This window comes from Buteo buteo, chromosome 27 (assembly GCF_964188355.1).
Source record: "Buteo buteo chromosome 27, bButBut1.hap1.1, whole genome shotgun sequence".
Lineage (NCBI taxonomy): Eukaryota > Metazoa > Chordata > Aves > Accipitriformes > Accipitridae > Buteo > Buteo buteo.
Window position 1 is genome coordinate 12668119 of NC_134197.1, and position 16339 is coordinate 12684457.

General features: G+C 43.8%; 1 protein-coding gene across 2 annotated transcripts; it reads left to right on the forward strand.

Moving 5' to 3' along the window:
* Window positions 1-276: 276 nt before the first annotated feature.
* On the forward strand, window positions 277-3382 carry SOCS1 (suppressor of cytokine signaling 1). 2 transcript variants are annotated; one of them, XM_075058309.1, is made up of 2 exons: window positions 277-497; window positions 2406-3382. In XM_075058309.1, the coding sequence occupies exon 2, from the start codon at window positions 2481-2483 to the stop codon at window positions 3102-3104; it is 624 nt and encodes a 207-aa protein (XP_074914410.1). In that variant the 5' UTR covers window positions 277-497; window positions 2406-2480; the 3' UTR covers window positions 3105-3382. The 2 variants fall into 2 exon arrangements, with proteins under 2 accessions (XP_074914410.1, XP_074914411.1); XM_075058310.1 differs by lacking the exon at window positions 277-497 and adding an exon at window positions 513-1195.
* The last annotated feature ends 12957 nt before the right edge of the window (window positions 3383-16339 follow it).

The window sequence follows — 16339 nt, forward strand, 5'->3', positions numbered from 1 at the left end:
GCAGCGCCCGGCGGCACCGGCGGGCCGAGCGCTCGGCGCGACGGCAGCTGCCCACGGCGCTGCGGCGGCTCCGGCTGCGGGCGCGCTCCGCGGGAAGCCCGGGCGCCGCGGGCACGGCTCGGCTCGGCACGGCACGGCACCGGTCGGCGCGGCCGTGACTCATTCGGAAAGTGAAAGTGAAGCGGCGGCCACGTGTTTTCGGAGAAGTCGGGGGAGGAGCCCGGCGGCAGAAAAGCGCCGCCGCCGCGTTAAATAGAAAGCAGAGGGCGATGAGGGGGCCCAGAGCGCTGGAGGTGCCGCCCGCCCGCCCGCCCCGCGGGAGCCCCGGCTCGCTGCGGCGCCAGGCGGGCCCCCCGCGCGGAGGATGCTCAGCCGGCCGCCGGGGCCAGGACTAGCCGCCGCCACCGCGCCGCCGGCCCCGGCGCGCCCCTGCCCGCAGCCCGCCCGTGTGCTGCGCGCCCCGGGGACGGCCCCCACTCGCGGCGCCCCGGGCGAAGGTAAGGGGGTCTCTTGCTCGCGGGGTCCTCGCCAGCCGCCGTTAGAGGAGGTCGGATTTCGGCGGCACGCCGAGGGAGCCCTGCCTGTGGTGCGAGAGCGTGGTGGCTTTGGGGGTTTTTGCCCTTTTTTTTTTTTTTTTTTTTTGTGGGTTCCATTTTTTTCTCTTCCTCCCTCTTTGGCTCAACGTCCGTGCTCAAGACGGAGCTCTCGAGCCCGGTATAAAACAGCGGGAAAAACAATAAAGCGGACGCGCAGCGGTTTTCGGACGGCACCGCTCTTCTCCACGGACGCCGCGCCCTCGCTGGGCGGTGGGAAGCGGAGCAGCCCCCGGGCCGAAGGCTCCGCTCCGGCGGGGTCGGGGCAGCCTCGCAGCGGACGCCAGCTCGGCCTTTCGGGCTCCGAAGACCGGCGCGCCCCGCGTTTGCTGGGCGCTCTCGGGAGAGGCACGGCAAACGCTCTCTTGGCTACGGACGGCTTCTGCTGGGGATTTTTAGATCTCGGGCTTAGTGCTTATTTCTCGCCGGAGTGCCCTGAAATTTCATTTCTGTTAACTTTAAATACTGAGCAACGATCCTGGCCCAGTAATTGGAAAAACTGACATCAGTTTCCTTCTGCTGTGTAAAGAAAGCCCAGTGCTACTTTCAGCCTGTTATTTGCCAGCATAAGGATTTTGCAGCCCTCTTTGCTGTTTCAGGAGGTAATATGACCTAAATGAAACCAAACATCAAGTCGTTAAATTAGCACAGACAGGAATCCGGCTGCGTACTTTCTTTGAAATCCTCATTAGCATGTTACCCTGAACCGTAACGTGGCTGAGGGATTCATTTCTGAGAATACTTCAAGGATTCTCAACAAGCTGCTGCTGCAGATCTATAACTGACTATGGGGATAAATCCTAAAATCTATGCTTGCCAGTAAGGTCAAGGCAGCCAGTGGAGACGTATTGAACCACACTGTCAGAGGGAGACGTTTCAGGCCAAACTCATTCCTGGTGCAGCACTGCTAATTCCTTTGAAGTAACACGAGGGATGAATTTAGTCCCTCATGCTGAAAGATATATCAATAGGAAGCAATTTAGATTGGGCCACTTAAAGTGCATGTAATACAAAAAAGAGAGAGAGACTGAGGAGTAATGCTTTAAGGGTTCATAGAGGTTGATTTGTGTAAGCTAGTGAGGTTGTAGCATTGCTGTCCCAAGGGAAAGTTGGAGGAATGGGAAATTGCCTTTTATGGCAGAGCCTCAGGTTAACAGGAGAGAGGAAGGCAGTTTTAGGATTACTGTGTAAATTGGCAGTGTTACAGGCTGCCCTTCCGAGTTACACTTCAGTTGCACAATGGCACCTGTTCACCTCGCCGTCTTCCCCAATTATCGGGAGACATACCCAGCTGCAGAGTTTACATTTCCTTCACCCGCTTTCTCTTTTTCACACAATGCACCAACTGAGGATGATGTCCGAGTTCCGACATCTCAGTTGGGATTGGGGAGGGGAAAGGGGGAAGTGCAGAGAAATTGGTAACTTGGTTGTAAAACCTTGTTGCTTTGTTCTCTAAAAACTTGAGAATTGGATGAAGTGTACACAAGCTAACTTCTCATTGAGAGGGTCCTGTCATTTGACTTGCTCTAGGTCCGGATACGCTTCCGTGGACTCATAGCGGGGAAACTGCATTATCTGTTGTAGCTGTTAATGATCCTTGCTAAGTATTTTTGGGGCTGTGGACTTTGCCATAGCGGTAGACTGCTAATCTTGTCAGAAAGCGAGCGGTTGTTTGCCCAGTGTAAATTGGCAAATGAATATTTTATTATTTTATAATGAGTGGGAGGCATGTGAATGGAAGACTTGGTCATTCAGAGATTGCAGCCGCTTTTCTCTGGGGATCTCACATCGTGTCTCTCTTTGGCATTTCAGAATAGCTGCTGGAAAGCTGCCCTGCCGTAGCCGCTGACGCTATGGAAGACCGCATCCGCTGGTCTAGGCTGTAGGATGGTAGCGCACAGCAAGGTGTCAGCAGATAACGCAGTTGCAGCAGACCCGAGATGTCTACTTGACCCTCCAGCACGGGATCGTTCACAGGCTCGAGGCTACCACGGCCCAGGCCGGCCCAGCACTGTGCAGGCACAGAGCAACACGCACTTCCGAACCTTTCGCTCGCAAGCGGATTTTAGTAGCATCACTCGAGCAAGCAGCCTGCTGGATGCCTGTGGCTTCTACTGGGGACCTCTGACTGTCAGTGCTGCCCATGAGAAGCTGAAGTCTGAGCCCGAGGGCACCTTCCTCATCAGGGACAGCACGCAAAAGAATTGCTTCTTTGCCATCAGTGTTAAGACTGCGACTGGGCCCACCAGCATCCGGATAAACTTTCAGACTGGGCGTTTCAGCCTGGATGGCAGCAAAGAGACTTTTGACTGTCTGTTTAAGCTGCTGGAACATTACCTAAGCTCCCCGAGGAAGGTACTGGTTACCCCCCTGCGCAAAGTCCGTGTGCAGCCCCTGCAGGAGCTCTGCCGGAAGAGCATTGTGAAGACTTTTGGAAGAGACAACTTAAACCAGATCCCCCTCAATCCTGTTTTAAAGGACTATCTGAAATCCTTCCCATTTCAGATATAAGTACAGCATTAACTGTATAGGGACACTGGAGATGTGTAAAGAAATCCAGCTTCCTGGGTTTTTAAACATGTTTGACAGCGAGCAAACTTATTTTTGTAGCAATTTACTGTATTTTGGGATGCAACTTGAACACTTGACTTCTTATGTTTACAAAAACTGTTTGCACAAACCTGGGGTTTTAAAACCCTGGCATAACTTTTCTGCCAAGCAGAATATTTTATTATTTTATAATATTTTTAATGATATTAACATAATAAACTTTATTGTGAAAGTTTTTAAAAAAAAAAAGAAAGCATCTCTCTTTTTAAAGGCTCTGGTGCCTATCCTGCTGACAAACTTCAACTGCTAATTGAGTGTGTAAGTGCAGACAGGTCTCCACATGGTCCTGCTCTTTGCCCTACCAAACTAGCCTGTTTTAGTGCTAGTCCGGCAGACAGAGGATTCCTGCCCCAAAAAGCCTAAAATAGAAAGATGTCAGCAAGTAGAAAATGTACTCTGGATGAATCTGCCCAGGAATCTAGCTCTCTTCTAAATCCACAAGAGCAGGAACAGTGTGTTAAGGCTACAGTGGTGCACAGTGTTTGAAATGGTGAATCAAACCCTTGGCTGAGCTAATTGCACCAATTCTGGCTTGCCTTATTTCTGTTAAAAGCTACAAGGCCCTAAGCAAGAAGAGGTTGCTGTCTGACAAAACCGAACCACATGAACATCAGTGGGGAAAAACAAAACTGTCCAGAAATGCCATTCCCACACTTAAAAGGCTGTGATCACTGTATCACGATGATGCATTGGGGGTAGGATAGCTTAGTTCTCTCTTTAAATTGGCATACACAAAATGGCAAAGGTGCAGACATCTTTAGACTTCAAAAAGGTGTTTCTTGTCTTAAATTCCTGGTTATCTACAGAGCACAGGCTTGACACTTTAAAAGAATCTATGCCTTAGCTCCATCACAGGATCCAGAGAGCATAAACCTGTAGATTTGCAGCTCTAATTTCTAGTGGCTAAATGGCATTTAGAGTCTAAGTTAAAATACATTAGACTGTTTTGTAATACTATTTGTAGGAAATTGGTGAAGGCACCACTGGGTTTCTATCTGCTCGTAAAATGCAAAATCAGTGCCCCATAGCGCTGTAACTGTGAATGACTTGAGATGTCTAATTTGGCAAAATGTCACCTGCATTATGATAAAGTGATTCTCCCCTCCCCCAAGCATTTCCTGAAATCCATGAAAAGCTGGCTTAGAAGACCAGCTGAACCAAATCACTTCAAAGAAGGCAGAGTCTTTCACAGAAATGTACTCTTATCTGCACAGATCTATGGTGCTTACAGTAACTGTAAGCAGTAGATGAAGTCATCTTCAGAGTTTGGAAGACAAAAAGGTCTCTCCCTCTACTGTGAATCACATTCCTTTTAAAGCTAAAGCCACTTCTAGGAAACATCAAGTATGTGTTATGTAGTGTTCCTTACTGAATAATTTGTTTAATATCATTTACTCTACAAAATTAGCTCTTACATTGTTGATGTTTCTTTGGAATAAATAGGTTTCCTCCTCAAACATGGCTAAGGATCACTCATAGTGCATTGGACATTGTGAAAAAGGGAAAAAGAAAGAATATAGAGGCAGTATCATGTGATCCTTTATTATGCTGCTTCCCTAAAAATGTTCTTTGGACAGGTCCTGCCTAGCAGTCTCCCATTCCCTTGCCAGCCATCCCCGGCTGAGATTAGCAGACAGCATTTCTGCTTAATTCTAAAGCTGGAATTAGTTGCCGAACAATGCATCTTCCCACAGCAGCTGCAAGGATGTAAATTGGGGAAACAGTGAAAAGCTGGGCTACGCGGCAGATACAAGAGCAGAGCTAAGGGACTGCCTGAATGTGAATAGCTATAAGAAGTTAAAATTGGAAAAAAAAAAAAAAAAGAGTCTTTGTATGTTGAAGGCTGCCAAACTGGTTTTCTGTCAGCAGAGATTGTTATCTCTTTCCCTGTCCCACACTGCAGTATCTTTTAACCCTTCAGGCCGCAAGCTAATGACTTGCCTTGCTATATAAACGAGTGTCCACATAACAGCATTAGTGGTAGAACAAGCCCAATGTAGCTTCGAAGGTTCTCCACTACCCCTGATAAAAGTGAGACGAGACCTAGATATACAGTAAGGGGCTTCCCACTGAGAGGCATGGAATGAAAAGCATAAAGATTGAGCCCATTTCATTTTTTTCCTGGCAGAAACAAACCTACTTTCTTTCTCACTCCCTTTTACTGCTTTAGAGTAAGTTTAGCAGAAATGATCCATATCCTCCCACATGAAGTGCCTAAATCCCTTCATTTTGTCTTTAATATGAAATGCAAATGTGGGATAGCTCAGAAAAAAATATAATCAAAACTATATATGAGAACAAGAAGGTCAGAATTGTATAAAAGGTCTCTTATGGAAAGAGGAGACAAAGCTGGCTTGTATTTTTAAACTACCTATCTTTTTACGGGCCTTATTCTTCTTCCCCTTCCTTCCTTTCCTTCTCCCTCTCTCTCCCCAGCATACAATACAGTGGCCAGGCAGATCCTCTTTCTAGCAAGTATACCAAGAAACTAAATCCTAACCACAGTATGTGTGTTCACAATGTCACTCTGACTTGCCCTCTGCAAGGGCTAATGAAGGGCTCTCGAAAATGTCTGCTTACCTGTCTGCACTGATTTAAGGACTCTGTCACATCTAAGAAATCTAATCCTGAAGATTTCTGTAGTAATTCCAGCTGTCAAATCTCGCAGCCTCTGTTTAAGAAAGTACCCACAAGGTCAAATAGGCAATTTGCTGTATTCTGCACCTAAACTAATGGCAACCCATCACAGTGCAGTGATTTTAATCTGCCCTACTAAATAGTACAGGCAGAGTGGTGTTTCCAGTCCCTCCCCCTCTTGCCCAGCTCTTTCCTCTGACCTTTTCACTCCTGGCTGTGGCTGGAAAGTGAAGTAAACAGGCAATCTCATAAAGGACCACGGAAGAATTCGAGCCATGCTCAGGAGCAGAGCGAAGCCACATTTTCTGAAGAGACTGCAATATTTAGAGTTAGTGCGGCAGGGACAGCTTTGAAATAATCCCATTTGCAGCAGGGCTGTGTCACCCGCAAGGACCCTGGGGGTCTCCGGCCCACAGAGAGCAGCGGGGTGAGAACTGCAGCCCTGCTCCAGGGCAATGCTCCTGGGACTTTACAGGCAGCAAGACTGAGACTTCCTCGCTTTGCGGCCTGAAAGACACATTTATGTTCAGAGCAGGTTAATTTACATACCATGCTGCAGCTGTAAAACACTTGCTAATGAATACAGCTAATTAATAGAACTGTAGGTGTTCAGAGAACCTCGTTAATTTAGCTGTGAAGAGTTATTGAATGCTCAGTAGGAGCCTCTTGAATGACAAGCATAACCTTACCCACTGTGAAGCTGTGGTCACACTAATTCTGTTATGATTGAAGTCATTTACAAGAAGTGAGGCTTCAGCTGCAGTCAGCACTGTTGCTATTTTCAACAGTCAAGAAAAAAGTGTCCCCTAGGGCAGCACGCTGACCGTATCTAGCCATCAATACTCTCCATCCAGCTTGTACTTAATCCTCTATTGAACAGTGTATCCACCTCCTGAACCTCCTCCTTCAGCTCCAGTGTCAGCCCCTTCTGCTGTGCTGAGCTGTCATTCAGTCCCTGGCTCTCCTTCCACCCCTCCATTCATGGTGCTGACAGTTGTGTGAGCAATGCATTTTCTCATTAATTCCAGACAAAGGCTGTGTAACAGTGACTTAATTTGGACTCTACATTGCTTTCTGTGCAGTCAAAGTGTAAGCTAACAACTGCATGTGCAGAAGGTTTCCAGGACGTTTCTCCCAATTGCAAAGAAGTGCCATTCAAGACTTGTCATTGCCACTGACTCGTCTGTTGTCATACATCTGCACAGTACTCAGATCCTGTCACTGTATCTGACTTTTTCCTCCACAGCTGTTGCCCAACATAGCAGTCAAATTTGCTACACCTGGGTCCAATTTGCTCTTTGTGTCACCACAAAATAACAGAAACACAGGCCAGCAGGCAGCATAAAGAAAAGCCCAACCTCTTCCACCCCTCCCAAAATGTAACCACTGCTCAAGTATGGCAAAGCAGTGAAGGCCAAAGAGTCAGAATATAAACTCTTGACTGACAGATGGGAGAGTTTGCCACATGCCAAAAATATTTCCCCTCTGTCTGGACCGCAGTGACATGCTTTGGATGTAGTTATTGAAGACAACAATGATAGAGATGATGCTTGTGCATAGCAAAGAAATTACTCTATAGTCTTCAGCTATGAGAAGAGCACATACTGTGAGGACAGAATAGCAGCCAAACAGAATAGAACAAATAACTAACCATGCCACAAGCCACACTTGCTTAGCTTCCTTCATTCTGCTCCTCTTGAGAATACTAGCAAGGCAAAGTAGGATCACCCTTCTGTTGTCATTTTAATCTCAGTTATAGGTATATTTTTTTGTAGCTTCCAGCCATGTGGAAGAATGGTAAGTCCAGTCACCACTTGTAATGAGTTCTCTCTCCTTCTGCGAATCACTACTGCCTGGCCTGCTTCTGCTTGTGAGCACAAAGATTCACCTTCACTGGCAGTGAGTTTGTTTTTTTTTAATTCTCTGCTGCTAACCGAAATAAAGCAACTGTGAAGATTTGCTCATTTTTTACTGAATAAGATCCACTGGTCACTGTGCTGTGCTTGTAGGTGTGCAGAATCCCTCCAGAAATGGCTGTGGAAGTAACATTCTGACTGACTGGTAAAAAGGGGGAACTATCTTTACACAATTAGTATGTTTTTAATCAAAGGCTTCTCACACACTTATCTATTGCCAAACACTTACCACTTCTTCCATAGAAATACTCATTAAATGCCTCTTTCTTCCCAACGTAATTAATTCCTTTTTAGTTCTATTTTTGTTACAGGAAAGGGTTATTTGGTTTAATCTTAACAGTATCCTTGTTTACACACGATTCTGAATTCTACAGCCTGTAGCTGTCTATGCTGAATACAGTGGGCCAAAACAAGCTTAGGTTTACAGTGCGATATTCTATGGGCAGATCCAAAATGCTGCCGGGAGGCCTGAGAGGACACTGACTCAGACATCTGTGTACTCGCAGTATTGCACGGGCTTGGGACATGTACACAGTGTTGTTAGCTTAATGCAACTTGTGGATCAGATCTAGTGGTCATCAGTGGGACATCATTTCCACAAAGCCCCTTTACTTATATTTTACAGCATCTTTGCATGCCATAAAGATTTGAAGGCTAGAAGATAGCAATACTTTCATCTAGTCTGATGTTCCGTATATAAAAAAAGGCCTCAGAAGGTTCACCAGGAATTTTCTGCAGTGCAGAAGTTATTCCTGCAAAGCACAGAGTTAATGCCTGCTGTGTAAGTGAACATTATCAAAGCCAATTATGTGAATTAAACTTAGTAGAGTTTTTAGGCAGACATCCAATCTCAGCTGAAGGATGTCAAGCACTAAAGAATTTACTGTGTTCTTCCATGTGCTCTTCCACCAGTTAACACACTGGCTGCATTACAATGCAATTTATCTTTTCTGATCATCAACATGTCTGGTCAGTTACAGTTCTCTTTCCATTTGGCATTACAATAGCAGCATGGCATGACTGCAGGTGCAGAGGGAATAAAGCCCTGAAGTAGATGGTGGGACATTTTTCTCCTTACCTGACAGAACAGGACTGGGCACAAGGCTGGCTGCTTTTGTGTAAGGTGAGCTAGTCGCCACCCAGGCCTTCCTGCGCTTGGTAACAAGAGAGGAAAGTCTTGATCAGCAGTCTTAGTCGAGCACATTGGGAAAGGAGAGGAAACTGAAGTTGTTATAAATCAAGTTCCTCCCTCTCTCAGGCAGCTGAAATGCAGACAGTGAAGAAACTGTAACTACCGTACTAAAATAACACGTGCAGGCCACACAGACAAACGACCTGGAAAGATGCACCCAGTTGGATAGATACGTAGGATAAGTAGTTTAGGCCTTTACTTAGATGCTGTCAAATCTCTGGGAATTTCTGTGCTCTCTTTTAGTTGCTTTTCTTAGTATAAATGGACGTCCTGGCTCAGTTAAAAAAGCAAACAACTATTTGGCCCTTCCATATTCTACCACTGACTGGCCCCCTGATACTCTACTGCAGATTTTGAGCAGGAGAAAAGAGATCAGTGGTTTCAATAAAGACACATAATATGTACACAGGTGAACATGTTAGTGATGAGAAAGGAGAAGAATGAACTTAGTAGCAAGCAAGAAAAAATAGGAAAAATAATTAGCAAATTTTCAGAGGAGATCGTATTAAAGGGTGGCTTTACTGTGATGAATGCTGGGACATTTAGTGGTGGTGTCAGCAGAAACAGAGAATATGGGGTTGGGAGATCGCTTGAAAAGGAAGGCACAAGTGTGATCAAATCTCAAAGTCTGTACTTTCCATGTAGCTATAAAGCCACCCTTTCATTTGGTTACAATGGTCCCAGGTTAAGTTAGAGTGAAAAGTTACCAGTGTACTGGCAGATGAATACCTTGTCACTGTAAAGGAAGCCTCTGAATTCAGTTACCTTTATCTTAGACTGAAAATCTTAGATAATTTCACCAATCCCTTCCACCTTTCACAAAGTTTAACTGAAAATAAGGTGCTTTAATATACTGGTCTAACAGGCACCCTAGAGGTAGCATTAGCACAGGACAGCCAGCAGCTGCACGAAGTCAAGGGAGTGCGGAGGAGTTCCCAGTACTGTACTGTTCCCACGGATCCTGAATTGACGGATACTTTGCAAGACACTGTGAATGCTAAGAGATCGGGAGGATACTGTGGACCCATTAATTCTCCTGGTAAATCTGCTCTAATCACAAGATTTACACATGTTGTGGGAAAAATAAAAATGTTAACGATATTCAATCACAAGTTTATCATATCAGAACATACATCTAGAGTGAAATGTTATCTCCAGTGAAATAAATTTCCAGGGAAGATCAACTTTTCTATAAATAATATGGTTAAATAACAGTAAGTATCTGTCCTGGTTTCAGCTGGAACAAAGTTAATTTTCTTCCTAGTAGCTGGTACAGTGCTGTGTTTTGGATTTAGGATGAGAAGAATGTTGATAACACAATGATGGTTTTAGTTGTTGCTAAGCAGTGTTTATACTAAGTCAAGAACTTCTCAGCTTCTCATACTGCCCTGCCAGCAGAGGCTGGGAAGGGACACAGCAAGGACAGCTGACCCAAAGGAGCCAAAGGGATATTCCATACCATGTGATGTCATGCCCAGTATATAAACTGGGGAAGTTGGCCAGGGGATGCCATGGCTCAGGGATTGGCTGGGTGCTGGTCAGCAAGTGGTGAGCAATTGTACTGTGCATCACTTGTTTTGTATATTCTATTATTATTTATTATTTTCCCTTCCTTTTCTGTCCTATTAAACTGTCTTTATCTCAACTCATGAGTTTTACTTTTTTTTTTTCCCCAATGCTCTCCCCCATCCCACTGGGGTTGGGGGGCTGTGAATGAGTGGCTGTGTGGTGCTTAGTTGCTGGCTGGGTTTAAACCACAACACTATCTTTTTAAATTTAAATCTAAAAGCTATGGTTGCATCACGAAGATTTCTTACCTGATAGAGCCCCAGCTAACTCACAGCTTGAGGGTGATGTGAAACCATATCTATGCTGTTCAGTTTTGATACTGAAAGTCTGTATACAAGATTGTGTGCAATTTCCTGCCCCCATTCCTTCCAGCTCTGCAGAGTATTTACAAGTCTCCCCTGTGCCCTTCAAGCTGAAACTAAAAACTGTGTTACATTTTCACCCTAACCAAACTTTCCCCAAATCAGCTTCCCTACAGCAGAAACGAATTATTACTGGAATTTGAGTCAGATTGAACTTTCAGGCTGAGATTTTAGGTATCCTCTCTGGGATTTGAACAACTTCTGGTTCCCAGACAGAGCACTGAAAACAGAAGTGAACATAAAATATTCTCCCCAAAAACATTGCAACACAGACTTGACTAAGGCTTACAGATTTTGTAACACTCAGTGAAATAACCTTGTTTGTTTTTTTCTTGACCTGCCCGTATACCACCCCTGTTCAGGCAGTCTAGAGAGATCTGGAGATGGATTTGGCTGGAGATGGATTTGGTATATCCTACAGACTCATGACACTGAAGTAGGATAGGTATGATTTCTAACACTATCACCAGAATGAATTTGGGAGATATATACGCTACACAAGGAGTAAGGCTACTAACTACTTTCTTAGCTCTCCCCAGATAAAAAACAGTAAACCTTCTTGCTAGACTCTTCTGGCATGTATTCTACATACATAATCTGTTCAGAAATAGTTTTGACAAACGCTTCAGGGATTATTTTCGGTTTTCTGTCCTCCTTACACTCCCATTTGCTCTCACCAGGTAAGTTGTTCACACCTGCTAATTTAAACAGCTGACTTAGGTGCAAATCAAAAGCTTTCAGAGACAGATGCCTAGCTGCCAGGGGTCAATTAGATCTGTAAATTAGGTGCCTAAAAGACATCGTGTGAATCCTTCCCCAGGTTTCTCCCTGGTTCCCAACAAGGCCAGCTGTACAAAGTAAAATGAAATGAGCCATGGAAGCTTTACAAGTATTACATAGCAATTGCTTTCTGTTTAAAACAAACTGAAACTACAGTTCAGTACCTCAAGCCTTTTTCAGCCATGAGATAGGAATTTCCCGTTTCAAGTAGAGGGATCTTCTGTGTAAAACTGGCAGCTGACAGAAGCTTTTCCCAGACAAGACAGTATAGCAGCACAGTAGTCCAGAGCACAAACTACACTCTTGTAGTCCACAGCCCTGCAACATATCACGTAGCTATCGCCTGTATGTATTTGGCATGTACCATATTTGTATAATCATATGCAAAGTAGATGGTGCCTTTAATTCAGCTCCAGCATTCTCAGCCCAGCACATTTGGTAATGTAATTTCCATTTTCATACAAGAGTTTCTGGCTGCTGTAAATTTTCTCATTACTGTTGCTGCACAGAAAAAGCTAGTAACTGGCTGAGCTGTACTAATAGAGCATACAATCAACCTGTTGTTCAGCATAAATTTGGTATAGTTTTCCTCTCTATGGACATTAATTACAAAGGTCCAGGTGTACAATAGCATTTACAACCACTATTGTTCTTACAATTTGTCAGTTATGCCAAATGATTACTCTAAGTTTCGATCCAGTAAAGAAAAGAAATAGAAGGCTGCAATGAGAGAAATCTTAGACCTCACAGGGGATTCCTTACTGGCCCAGAGGGCAGAGCTGTCTAAACCATCTCAAGCCTTATGCAAAAACTGTTTTATAGCATTCAGTATGCTGTTGTACATCGGGTTTGTATACACTTCCAACAACCGGTATGTCTACACCTGCTGCTGTAATTTATCAGCTCACTGTAAAAAGCAGTTAACTGCTTTCTGGAGTGGATAGCTGAAGCAGCAGGAGTCTAGAAGAAGGCTCAGAGATGATACGAGTGTTTGCACCCAGGGACAGTGATTCCTGGGTTTCTCTGTCTTTCTCTAAACCCTGAGAAGCCAGACCCAGTAAGCATCTCATGGGGTGGTGCGGATGACCTTCTCAGGTAACTTGTTTGTCTTTAGGGCCGGACTGACTGTCATGATTGGCAATTAAGGGATGTTGTTAAGGGATGGCTTTTTCAACAGGCTGCAGTGTCATTTGTCCTTGGGAATTAAATATCTCACCTAATTTGTGTGTTGCAGTTGTAAAGGTCTCAAGCACTGGTGAGACATTTAAAATGTCTTCAACTTTCTGCCAGGGACACGCAGTTTTGAGGGCTAAGCTTAGCACAGAACACACTGGGAACACTTGCTACCTTCTAATACACGAAGTCAAATGAGCGGCCCATATGCCACTCTGGCCTTGAATTTTATGAATAGAAGCCATGTACATACCGCTCAGAGGGATTTTCTCTGGAGTCTAAATGCAAATAAAGAAGGACAGCTTTTGTTTTAGGAGCGGAGAGTGAGGAGGAGTGTGAAATAGCAGGGCCTACTGAAGCTGTAAGGCACAAAGGATGCTCCAGTTAGCCACAGAAGTACTTGGGATAGGAAAAGAAAATAGGAAAGAACAGAAATTCACCCTTTGGGTGAAGTGCTGCTGAAATGAGGCTTAGGACTCTGAACTCCAAACAAGGAAATTATCTCCTGCCCTGTGATTCTGGAATCTTGCGTTATATAGTTTGTACAAAATATCTGTTTGCAAATAGTTTGAGTGAAGCATTATAGCTCAGACCTATAGACAGAGCCCTTTCCCAGGCATCAGGAACCCTTAGTTTCATTCTGGACTCTGCCAACAAATTATTCCATACATCACACTACTTCAGCTTGTAATGTCCCCCCAGCTTTTATCTGTATGGATAATTTAGACTGATTTTTCACAGCACATAACAGAATGTGTATCATCTTTACTATTAGGCAACACTGCAAGGGTTTCAGTAACAGAGTACTCATTAAAGAGAGGTTTGGCTTTTTTTAGTTCATTATGGCCTATTCTCTTTCCAGTCCTTTTACAGCTGCCCTGCTGAAACCACACCAAATTCTACATCTTTCTGACAGTAGGATAAAAGTCTCTTGATTCAAACTCTGAGTCTATAAAACTCCCCATGCCTTCATTCCCTTACCTGTGCAATGGGTATCGTGCTCTAGTCCTGGAAGATTTACTGTAATACACACAGGGATTTAGGAAGAGCCTTTAATTCTGGGGAAGAAAAGTACAGAGGCTTAGGTATCAAGAAGTATTTGCTGACTATTTTCCAATATGACTAAGTATTATTTTATCTATTTTTAAAACAAATACACCTAATGAGGAAGAAGTTGTCCATGTGAACTGTGCAACCTGTACTGTGTATCTTTTTATTATGCTTTGGAACTAATAAAACCTAGACAATCTTTCTTGCTGATAAGTGTAATTTATGCACTGCATGCAAGACCATACGCAGACTCATTGCAAGGTGAATACATTGACAATTTCAATCACAGATACTGAAATAGCTTAGGACTTCCAAATCTGCATTAAAAGACACAAGTGAAGAGTACAGGTAAGGCTATGTCTGTATACTAAGTATAAAGTGAGGACTACACAGTCCAGGGCTGCCTTTCTCAGCCATCCGTATTATTTTCTCCTTGCTCTCCTATATATCTCATTTCTTTTGTAATTTCAATACAGTTTTAAGACGACAGTGATTTTAGAATGCAGCACAGTTCACATCCATCCAAAATACACGTTTTGGGACTGTAAACCCAGACAGATAGGTTTTAGCAGTGACATTTCTACTGGGGAAGAATAATCTCTTCAGACTCCTTAAAGTTTAAAATACCACAGTTCATCTGCCAGACCTGAACTTCTGATCCAAGTGAAAGGAAAAGCTGACTGCTGCATACAGTCTGCTGTAGTGACATTGTATACAAACCGTTATCTGTTAATATTGTATAGGAGCCCAGCTGATGCCCAAAGGCAACTGCATATGAATGCTAAACACAACGCATAGACGTACTCCAGGCTGGTATAAATAGGCTTTGAGTGGATTTATGAGTGCATGTGTCACTCCACTAGCTTGAATGCTAGCCATTGGAGGAAGAAAAAAACCACTGCAGGGCCAGCTTGAAGCAAATGCCAGGTTTAACTAATGGCCAGCGGTCTTCAGGGTTTCTTACAGGGCCTAATTCAATCTCTAGTGAAGTCAACTGAACTGAGCTCAAAACTAACCGCCAGAGAAAAACGTCTTCTCTCTGAAGGAAAATTCTGTGTGAAATCTGGGAAGACTGTAGCATGTCAGCAGAAAACATCCTGGAAGGCTGTGAAATTTTGGAAGGAGGTAATGCATTTGAGAGAGCCTGAGAAAGTAAAAGCTGGGTTTTGAAAGAATTGCGTAGAGGGAATAACAGCTGCAAGGACATGCAGGTGGTTCTCACAAGTTCTCTTACCAGCTGTAATTTCTGTCATAAAAAAGGAGTCCCAAATGCAGAACAATTATACAGCTAGTTTAGAGCTTTTTACACCAAGATTCAGATATGTTACATAATTCAACATAGTCCTAAAACTGCTCCGTTTCCACTGACAACAGTGAAGGCCTGAGCCCTTACTGAGGACTTGGAGAAGCCACAATTAATCACCATACAACTTATGCTACTGTTGGTCCAAGTTTTTAAAGCTTGAACTTATTGCAGGTCAGTTTTAACAGCCTCTAGTGCTTGAGCTGAAATGAATGCATTCTCTTTTATTCAAGCTTAATCCATGTTAAGCGCACAATTAAGATAATGTGCTGATTGTAGAGAAGAAAAGAAGGGGGAAGAGACACAAATTAAACACCTTCATAAGACAGTGTCTTTTTAAATAACCATGAGCAAAGTATTTATGAAACTCCCCCTGTCTGAGTCATAAAGTCTTTATGTAGCAGGCAGGTTATCAAAGCAGCTTGAGCTTACTAGTTATAAAACATACAGAAGTGGCTGATTTTTAAATAGTGTCAGTTGGGTTAGGTGGTCATTTATACATTCAGATTAGGACAGCTTTGGGCAAGTGCAGCTCAGGAAGTTCTGTAAAATAGCACCTTGCAAAATTGTTCCAGAATCTAGAGGTTTGACCTGTGGGGACCACATGTCACCACGTCAAAACAGATTAAGGGAAAAGAAACTAAACTCAGAATAACTACAGTTTACTCACTTTTACTTTAATCTCTTGCAGGTCTTTCTTTTGCTTAGTTACATAATGAGAAGCACAGATTGTACAGTATGTCACTCTAACTCAACAGGCACTGGCATCCAAACACAAGAAAAACAAATCCCTTCCGTTTAATTCAAGTCCATCCTGCTTCCCATGATTTCCTGTCCTCCAGCGCAGTTCAGTTCCTAGGAAGAGTTGCACAATACAAATACGCTGTTGCCTGTGCTAACAAAATAATTGACCTGCCATGAAAAAGCTGGCATAAATATTATCTCCTCTTGGTAACTACTAAATAGCTAAATTGCATGTGGTAATGCTGTTTGCTATTGATGTCATTTTAAAGAGATATAATGCTGACAAATCCAAACAGAACAGCCAGTGACCTGTTCCATGCAGAGTGTACAACAAATGACACATTTTACTGTAAAACAACTACACGAGAACCACTGCAGTTAAAGAGCATATCTCACAGTCACAGTCCTCT